At 41.0% G+C, this 10,594-nt stretch overlaps 2 protein-coding genes across 2 annotated transcripts; one reads left to right on the forward strand and one right to left on the reverse strand.

Moving 5' to 3' along the window:
* Positions 1-855: 855 nt before the first annotated feature.
* Positions 856-1,443, forward strand: Smp_005540 (hypothetical protein; the record flags this gene model as incomplete). Its single annotated transcript, XM_018799453.1, has 1 exon — positions 856-1,443. One exon carries the CDS (start codon positions 856-858, stop codon positions 1,441-1,443), a length of 588 nt encoding a protein of 195 aa, XP_018646621.1.
* A 6,510-nt stretch (positions 1,444-7,953) lies between these two features.
* Positions 7,954-9,537, reverse strand: Smp_185370 (hypothetical protein; the record flags this gene model as incomplete). The annotated part of the gene is made up of 1 exon (XM_018799464.1): positions 7,954-9,537. The coding sequence occupies one exon, from the start codon at positions 9,535-9,537 to the stop codon at positions 8,110-8,112; it is 1,428 nt and encodes a 475-aa protein (XP_018646622.1). The 3' UTR covers positions 7,954-8,109.
* Between the last annotated feature and the right edge of the window lie 1,057 nt (positions 9,538-10,594).

Consider the following 10,594-nt stretch of genomic DNA (forward strand, 5'->3'; position numbering starts at 1 on the left):
GGCTGCCATGGGATTGCACCTTCTGATGTTGCTCCACTGTCTTATGGATTAGACCTGTAGGCCGAAGGTTTGGGCTGTGGAGCCTCCTATAATAACCACCTGCTTCGGTTTAGATGCCCATACAGTATTCTAACCTTCACATAAATCGAATGGTGAAATGTGACATATATGTATTCTGGGTCCCTTTGTACCAATATTTATATGTTTAACTAATTATTATTATCATTAGTATTGTGAATATTATATTACACCCCTTTAATCAATGTGAGTTATTTTTTCAGCCTCTGCATTTATCTACCTGTTAATTACTTTATCATGTTTTCAATCATGAATTGATTTGAGCTAAACCACCATTGAAACCCAGACTTACTGGACGACTGTTCCACCCTGTCGTGGTATTCCTTCGTCTCAGTATGCAACCAAGATCCTTTACCAGGAAATGAACCCTTTGATCTAACGTGTCATCATCTAGCCTCTATACAACTAGGACAACATTCAATGGTTTTGCTCTCTAACTTTAAACAATTCACAATGTTTCTTGCCTAACCTTCATTCTCATAGTTGAAATCATGAGTCGATTGAAGCTAGACCACCATGGAAAACCTGGAAGCACTGGATAGCCGTTTCGTCTTATTATGGGACTCCTCAGCCTCGCGAGATTCGAACCCAGTACCTACGAGTCTCGCGCCAGAGCACTTAACCAATAGACCACTGAGCTGGCCGGCATCCAACGGTGTTAATGTCTAACTTCAATTGACTCATGATTTCAACTATGAAAATACTGAAATCTCCACAAAACCCCTTCTGATCTATAACCTTCATTCATCTTATGTTTTTCATCATGATTCCAGATATATGGTTAGTAAAGCTAAAGAGACAACAGCACGTATAGCTATTTGGCGACAATTCAATGTATTACGCTCTTATACCATTGAAGCTTCTTATTGTGGTATTCATCGTAAATGGCGCAGAAATCAGGTACAAGAAAAAGAACAACAAGGAAATGTTAACGGAACAGAAAAAGAAAAACACTCAAATGAATCTGTAGAAGTTATCCAACATCAAATAAGACCAGTTGATTTAATGAATTTTGGCTCACAATTATTAAATGCATTTTTATTGTTATCGGAAGAAACAACGTCTAATACCAGCAAAACAGTTTCATCGATGTCCTCATCACCATCTTTAATGACATCTTCAGCTTCATTATACAATGTATCTTCCCCTGAACATCCATCATCATCATTATCCTTTGATTATCTAACTGACACAAACATTATGCATCAGTATGGTGAAGATGATACGGACGTTTACGGTGATGCTGATAATAATAATAATAGTAATGGAGATGAGAAACTGCAAATATCTTCTAAACTACATTTCAGTAAAAGAAAATACCAATCTAAAATGAAAAAGTTGAAACGACACAAACAAAAACCATAACAGTAAGAACTACTACAACGTGGAGAATAAGAAGTCACATATACTTCGATCATGTTGCCTTCGTGTAGTATAGTAAAATCCGATTGTGTTCTTCATTCACGATCCAACTGCCCATTCTTTTTCATAAGTTTCTCCATGAATCAATATCATGGTTATGAGATAGATATAGAATGATGATGGCAAAAATGAGACCTAAATGAATTGTATACAATAAAGAGTATCACGTCATGATATAATTGTATATTTCCAAATGTTTCGTGTAATTGAATCTAAACTAAGACGTAATCTTGTAAATGAAGCATTTATTTAAAAAATACTGATGTTCAATGTTCCTTAAACAACAAAAACATTACTTATCTTTATATGAATTTAAATTTGGCCTATTTTTTTGTTTTTCATACTTCACCTACTTTTAAAATTTGTAAGTAGTATGAACGTTTTTTAGGTTTTTATTGATCTTTTGGTTTTCATGAATATTATAGATATTCATCAGAAGGGGTTTTGTGGAGATTTTAGTCATTTTATAGAGTTTAGATCGTGAGTCAATTGAAGCTAGACCACCATGAAAAACCTGGAAACATTGGACGACCATTTCGTCCTAGTGTGGGACTCCTCAGTGGCAGTGCGCATCCACGATCCCGCCTCGCGAGATTCCAACATAATACCTACCAGTCTCGCGCCAGAGCACTTAATCGATAGACCACTGAGCCGGCATCCAACAGTGTTAATGTCTAACTTCAACCAATCCACGAAATTGAGCAACAATTCACCAATGTCATCAGTGAGTTGATATCTTCCAACAGACCTGGTTGAACTTCACTGGTTACTGCTTCTCACTAGGACTCCAGGAAATACCACATGGAGCCAGTCACTAGTGAGCAGCTTTTCTATGGTGGTCTAGCTTCAATTGACTCACGATCTCAACTCTATAATATTATATTTGTTTAAATCTTAATGAACATATGATATCACTTGTTATGATGACAACCTATTTGACGGAGTGTATTATTGTAGTGAATGGGATCACAGGCGGGGAAAACTAATTGTATTTGGGTATAAAATTACAGAATTACTTGGTAAAATGTAGGAACCATACAGTAAATATTTCATTTGAAACGGTCAGTCAATCATTTCAGACTTCATTGTTCCTTCGTTTCCACACCAACCACTCTTTGATCTCGTTCTATTTTAATCGATCTTCTGAAGCTTCCATCATCATGTATTTCATTTTCGATTGACGGTACATACTATTTATATTTGTCAACATCAGTAGCATTCACCACATTATCTATCCTTTTTTTGCTATTATAAGTTCTGATAAGTGGGAGTGTATTGAGTTATGTTCTCATTCGTATCTATTGGTCGAAGCTGGAAAAAGAAAGTCTTTGATTCAAAGTTAATCATTCGTAAATTCTTATTTGAATAGTATCGTTACAGTTCAGGTTGTATCTTCCAAGATGTTTTGTTGAAATGTGTTAAAGTAGGAATTCCTTACTCGTGTTGAGTTTCTATCTTTATCTAGGACAGAAGTTTCACGGTTTCTCTCCATTCTGATGACTTTGGACATTAGATTGCTATAGCAGTCGGATCCAGATATGATGAGTGTATGGGTAAATTCAAATAATGTAGAACTTTGATTATGAAAAATAATTGCCATCAATTCAGTGAGAGATAATGAAAAGAGATTAAAACCAATGATAAGGGCTATAAAGAAAATGATGGATTCCTCCCATTTTTTCGGTTTACTGGGATCAAAGAAAAGAAAGTGATTCGGATGATCTATAACTAGACATCGGTGTTTGCATCCTTACTTACTTACGCCTGTTACTCCCAATGGAGCATAGGCCACCGAACAGCATTCTTCAACCCACTCTATCCTGGGCCTTCATTTCTAGTTCTATCCAATCGCTGTTCATTCTTCTCATATCTGTCTCCATTCCTAGGCGTAATGTGTTTATTGGTCTTCCTCTTCTCCGTTGACCTCCAGGATTCCATGTGGGAACTTGTCTTGTGACTCAGTTGGGTGCTTTCCTCAATGTATATCTTATCCACTTCCAGCGCTTATTACTGATTTCTTCCTCCGCTGGAATCTGGTTTGTTCTCTCCCACAGTAACTTGTTGCTGATAGTGCATCCTTATTGAATTTATTAATTTTCGAAGCAATACTTGTTAGGATGAACAAAGGTGGAATACAAATGCAATCGCAACAAATAGAAACACATCGCTTCCTAAGAGTTTTTGAAGATCGACATATTAGTGACGATACTTAAAACTTGGAAATGGTCTCTACGTAAGCTACATTAAACATTTTTCTTTTCTACTGATGTATATATTCTTAGCAATGTCCGGTTTGTTGAAGAAACAGGAAACGGGCCCGTCTGTCCCTTTGTTATTGTTAAATGGGAATAAATATTTATCAAGCTTAACGTTCTGGATGAACCTATCTGAAGTTATTAATTTTACCACTCCCTTGTAGTGCTATAGAAAACTTTTACCATTTTACTTTACCATTGTCTAATAATTTGAAAGAGATGTAACACGATGAAAATTTAGGTGTCAACCAAAAGCTTAAAAGCAGGAGTGTAAAAATACAATGAATTAGACTTTTTAACTATACAATAAAAATATTAACATGTTAGCTGATACACAAAGATCAGATATAGAAGCAACTGTAAACATGGTCCACATCCGATTCAGAAAGATTTGAGAGGAAGAACAAGTCCTGAGAGACTGGAACAAAAGACACCTCATCGAAATACCAAAGAAAGGAGATCTGAGCAGTTGTGAGAATTATGAAAGCATCAAACTACTGTCCATACCAGGAAAGGTTTTCAACAGCGTTATCGAAACGAATGAAACATTAAGTAGACGCCCAACTTTGGGATCAAAAGGCTGGATTCTGTAGGGATCGGTCGCGCACAGCCCAAATCGCAACACTACGGGTTATCATTGAGCAATCAGCTGAATGAAAATTGTCACCAAACAACAACTTAGTTGATTATGAGAAGGCATTTGACAATGTGTATAGGAGAATATTGACAAAAACTCGTCGACGCTTGTAAATCAAAAGGAATCTAGATCGTTGGATTAGGCAATAAATAGATGTTTGCTGGGATATTGCGGTAGCATCCATACGTCTACTGGACATACGCCTCAGTTATTATGCACATGTAGGGATATGAATGTTAAAACCAAGTTACTGACATCACTAATGCACTAGGAAACTTTGTTATTATTACAAATGGTTGTGAAGCTCTAGAAGGGTATATCAAGGAATTATAATATGGTCAAGAGCGCCCGCACAACCAGTATAGTCGAAAAAAGGAAACCTAACGGGAAGAGGGACAGTTACTAAAATACACAAAGAATATATATTTGTTTATGAAGTAGTCAGACTCTTAACATAATCTAGGAGAGAAATAAAATACACCAGAGACTATTCCCGGTTACTTGTGATAGTTCACTAAAATCGTCTAAAGTTAGTATATGACTTTAATTGATGTATGGTCCACTTTAGCTTACATCAAAGTTAATTGTTAGATAGATTGTTCCAATAATTTTTTCCAATATTTTATACAGATACCAAGGTGAAATGAAAATTTGATTTTATCGTGTTGTGACTTGCTACAGTGCGAAATCAAGCATGGAGGACACATGACAGATGCATTCCAAGCAATGGCCGGAGTCAGATAAAGCTATATACTCTCCCCCTTCCTTTTTCTTCTAGTGGTCGAATGAGCTATGAAGACTTCAACATCCAAGGTAAAGCACTGAATGCTATGGACAGTTCTCAATCAATTAAAGGATTTGGACTTCGCAGATGATCTGGTCTTTCTATCCCATACACACGAACAAATGCAGATGAAGACAGCTAGTGTAGCAGCAGTCTCTGCATCAGTGGACCCCAACATGCGCAAAAGAAAAAGCAACATCCGCAAATACAACACGGAGAACACCAAATCAATCACACTTGATGGAGAGGCTCTGGAAGATGTGGAATCCTTCATATATCTGGGAAGTATCATCGATGAACAAGGCGGATCTGATGCGGACGCAAAGGCGAGGATTTTCAAATCAAGGGCCACATTCCTACAATTGAAGAATATATAGAACTCAAAATAACTGTCAACCAATATCAAAGTGACAATCTTCAATACGAATGTCATGACAGTTCTAATGTATGGAACTGAAACGTGGGGAACTACTACAACCATCATCAAGAAGGTATAAGTATTTATAAATAGTTGTCTACGCAAGATACTCGATATCTGTTGGCCGCATACCATCAGAAACAGCCTACTGTAGGAGAGGACAAACCAGCTTCCAGCAAAGGAGGAAATTAGGAAAAGACGTTGAAGTGGATAGGACATACATTGAGGAAATCATCAAACGGCATCACAAGGTAAGCCCTAACCAGTAATTAGCAAGTTATTCATTATTCTATTATTCATTTAAACATATTTTAAAGTTGTACAAGGATGCCATATATATATACCACAAAAGTCGAAACATTTGTGTGATGTCTGGACTACTGTCTCGGCATCCAAACTGAAGCAGATGGTTAACTTAACGGGGCCACACGAGGAATTCAACTGGAAACTCTAATCCACAAGACGGTGGTGCAACGCCAGAAGATGCAGTTTCATGGAAGCCGGTGACCAACAATATGTTCATACGCCATTTGTTCAATCACGATCCACGAGCCCATGCTCACCATTGGTTTAGAATGAGAGTGTGGAGATAGGACCATAAAACCTATTTTGTAAATAATTTTTCATAGTTTTTGCATGTATTTTGTATATTTTCATACTCTGTACTTTTTAGCATTAAACATTTGTACTTGTTGTTTAAGTGTATTACTTTGAACACTTGCAATTTGACGTCCTTCCGTTTTGAGTACAACATATCGCGACACTGTTACTGCTCCTCAATAAATACACTCTAATTCACATCTGCATCGTTCTGCTATATCTGCAAATATGTTAAATGAAATATTCATTGCATATCATCTATATTTATGAACAATTGTGACATTCTTATTGAATTCTACACTTGGTAAATTTACTGGATCCATATCGTCCATATTGGGATTACTAATCTTTTATAATTGTGGATTATCTGGACCAAACTCAGCCGAACACGCAATAGCCTGAAGACTTAAGTAACGCCCCTTATTTTTTATTTGTGTGTAATTAACTTATTAACTGTTAATTGTTACATAAACTTTAGACATAATATTTTTGTTGCTAATTTTTGGTTATCATACATTTTGGTCCACCACAATTATTTGGTGAGCCTAGTATTTGACTATCTCGCATTTATCCCATTGCTATATTGTTTATTCGCTTATTGTACGACCCACTAGCTCATTTTTAACTTAATGTACTCTCCACCTAAGCTTAGTGATATGGATCCTGTTCCAGTAACCACTCATAGTTCATCATCTAACTTTACTGACAGTATATTTAGTCCAGTCAACGCCATTTCTGAATTTAAGCTTCCACCATATGGAGTAAATAATCCTAGAATCTGGTTTGCTCAAATCGAAGCCTTATTCCAGTCCAGGGGCGTACGTTCCCAAGCATCAAAGTACGCTTATGTAGTTGGCTCACTCCCGATCGAAATTACCGCTGAAGTTGGAGACCTTATTGACCAGGTTCCGGAAACCGAGCCGTATGATAAATTAAAAGCGGCTTTAATTCAGCGAACAACAGTCTCAGATGAGACAAGATTGCAACAACTTGTAGTGGATGTCGAGTCGTGGACGGACTATGATCACCACTACTATTCGATTACGCGTACAAATATGACTTGGTTCCCTTGATAGCCCGTAAACCAGAAGGCTTTACTAGTCCAGATCAAGTATATTTATTGGCGATCTCGTGGTATCGAAATAATACCGAGACGTGCCAAAGAGTACAAGCGAACGAGCAGTGCGTGAGCAAGCTCGAACCAAACCAGGCGGTATATGGAACAAGAAGTGAAACGGATACAGTTAAACAAATACAGTAAAACAATCTCTGGTACAATTGGTTACAATAATAATAATTGTTTCTATTATTCCAATCGTGTTCTTATCGAGACTGGCCGGTCACTACAGGAGCCCCCCGCTAGAAAGGATTTACACTTTCGATACGTAGCGGTTTCATTCGTGGGACTGATCGCGAAACGTGCAATTGTAGGACGAAAACGTTGGCAGAACAGGGAGTGATCGTTGATCCTCGAGTTGCCACCAAAAGTCTTTGACGTAGAACGGTACCAGAAGGAACGTGCTGTATTGATTGCTTGGATTAGCATGCTACACCAGAGTGGTTTGTATCCAGAATCTGAAGGTTGCGTTCGTAGAGGTCCGGACCAGAAACGCTGCAGACGTAGGACGAAACCAGATTGAGCCAAGGAACCAGATGCGACCAGGATAACCATGTTCGGGACCAAATGTATACCATACGTATTTGGAGCCAGAGAGATCGACTGAGTGCGTTGACTAGAGCGTGGGTGATCAGGCCAGCTTTCGCGAAAGTTGACTGAAGTCGACGATACCGTAACAGCGATGGTCGGAGGCGTAGGCTCGAGGTAAACAAAAAAAATGATAGAAAAAGAGAAAAGTGTAGCTTTCTTGTAGTATAGGGGCAGATTCCTATACTGTATCCGTAGTTGGTTATGAGGTTAGTCGAGAAAGCGTACGGGTAAGCGTACTCGGCGACCAGAACGTGAGACGGTAGTCTCGTTCGAACCTCGTGAGCCTGCAATCTCATCCGCAGTCAAGGGCGGTGTGGTCTGCAGGTCTGGACGTGAGACGGAAGTCTCGTCCGTAGACGGGGCAGATGACACGTGCTGTTGACTGGGACGTGAGAATGAGGTCTCAGGTGCATTTAGCGTGGGATCCGAAGTAGATGTAGAAATCCCGCTAGAAGCTCTGATGGGTCTAACATTGGGTCTCGGCTTATCAGGTATAGCACTGTCATCGACGTGTGCTGGCTTGAGACGATCAATGCTGACTGTTTCGATGCGGCCACGTCGAGCAACCTTGAAGGTCTTTTCGTGACGGGAAATCACGTGAAAAGGGCCCTCGTAAGGCTGTTGTAGAGGTTTGCGTACCGAATCTACTCGTATGAAAACATGTGAACAGGTAGATAACTCTCGAGGGAGAGCGACCTGTCGATGTTGTATACGAGTTGACACCGGAGTCAGTGTTCGCATGAATGCAGACAGTCGTTGGACGTAGTCTGATTCGCCGAACTTAGTGCTGCTCCGTGGTGTGAAAAATTCCCCAGGCAGACGCAATGTCGTGCCGTAAACAAGTTCAGCGGCGGAACATTGAATATCTGCCTTTAGACTCGTTCTGATTCCCAGGAGGACGAGCGGAAGGGTTTCGTACCAATTGTTGTTTTCGTGTGCTCGAAGAGCACTTTTAAGTTGGCGATGAAACCGTTCAACTAAACCGTTTGATGCTGGATGGTAGGCGGTAGTGCGTATGCGTTCCGTACCAAGCAGCCGTGTTAGTGAGGAGAATAATGCGGACTCAAATTGTTGTCCTCGGTCAGTCGTGACAGTCGAGGGACAACCGTACATAGCTATCCATCGTTCTACGAAGCGGTGAGCAACTGTCTCCGCCGTAATAGACGTGATGGGAATAGCTTCGGGCCATCTTGTGAAACGATCAATGCATGTGAGTATGTGATCATACCCGTGCGATGGTGGTAATGGTCCTACAATGTCTATGTGAACGTGATCGAAGCGAGCATCAGGCGTAGCGAAAGTGCCAATAGGGGCAACTACGTGCCTGTGCACTTTTGATCGTTGACATTGTAAACATTGTTTTACCCACATACGGACATCTTTATTCATTGACGGCCAGACGTATCGTGCAGCTATGAGGCGTAGGGTGGCTGCGATACCAGGATGAGATAGACCATGAAGGGCATCAAAGACGAGACGGCGATAAGCGGAGGGTACGATGGGTCGAGGGAGGCCCGTGGAAGTATCGCATAGGATAGTACCAGAGCCAGTAGCTAGGGGTACTTCCCGGCATTGAAGGGACGTAGACTGTTGTGCTTCCGTGCATGAAGTATCGTTTGCTTGGGCGGCGGCCATAGCAGGTAGATCGAGCACTGGCAAAGTAACTGCATTCAGTTGGATACGTGATAAAGCATCAGCAACACAGTTCGACTCGCCTTTGACGTGACGAAGGTCTGTCGTGAACTGGGAGATATAGTCCAAATGTCTGCACTCTCGTGGTGAGTAGCGGTCAGACTTGGTATGCAGAGCATACGTTAAGGGCTTATGGTCGGTGAATAAGATGAACTTACGACCTTCTACCGCGTGCCGGAAATGTTTGATGGCGCAGTAGGCTGCTAGCGAAAGCTAATTTGTCCGGTGCCAGTCGGCGAGGTCTTGCCGTGACTGGTGGTCCGCGGGTGACTATGTGGTGTACCACACGATTGGTCACCGATGGAGTCTCCTCGAGAGGTTTAGTTAATTTGGGGAATTTCTGAAATAAAACGTGGAATAAATCGTCACGCGAATGAAATACACCTGTGATTCGGTACGCGTTTGTGTGAGCTTTAGAGCCCATAAAGTTGCTGTTCGACGAAATATCAATTAGCTGCAGCCTACGTGAATCGACTAGCAATTCATAGTGCTGTAGGAAATCGATACCGAGTATAGCTGTGGGAACATCGGCAATGATGAACGTCCACAGATACTGTCGTCGGTTGCTCAGGTTGACCGTAAGTTGTCGTGTACCATAGGTGGGAATGACTGAGCCATTCGCAGCGCGTAGTCGAAGCATAGTGGCTTGAGACTTACTGTTACCGATAGGTACGACAGAAACTTGGGCACCCGTATCCACAAGGTACCTAGCGTTGGTGCGATAATCGTGCACATAAAATAAACGGCCAACCTGAGGTGAAGTGCCGGCGAGTACGGCCGCATTTACTCGCCGGCTGAGAAGTTTCCCGCCTTGTATGAGCAGGGAGCTCGACAATGACGGGCACCGGCTCCGAAAGCACGGTGAAACCAGCACCAACCTGGACTCGCTTCCGAAACCGCCTTCTGGCGTGGCTTGGAAGATGCCCGCTTGGGGCGAGTCGTTACGGCTTTTCGAGATTGTGACCTGGGTCGGGGGACGTAGGGGGCTGGCACATTTGCG

The sequence above is a fragment of the Schistosoma mansoni genome (genome assembly GCF_000237925.1).
Source record: "Schistosoma mansoni, WGS project CABG00000000 data, supercontig 0148, strain Puerto Rico, whole genome shotgun sequence".
Lineage (NCBI taxonomy): Eukaryota > Metazoa > Platyhelminthes > Trematoda > Strigeidida > Schistosomatidae > Schistosoma > Schistosoma mansoni.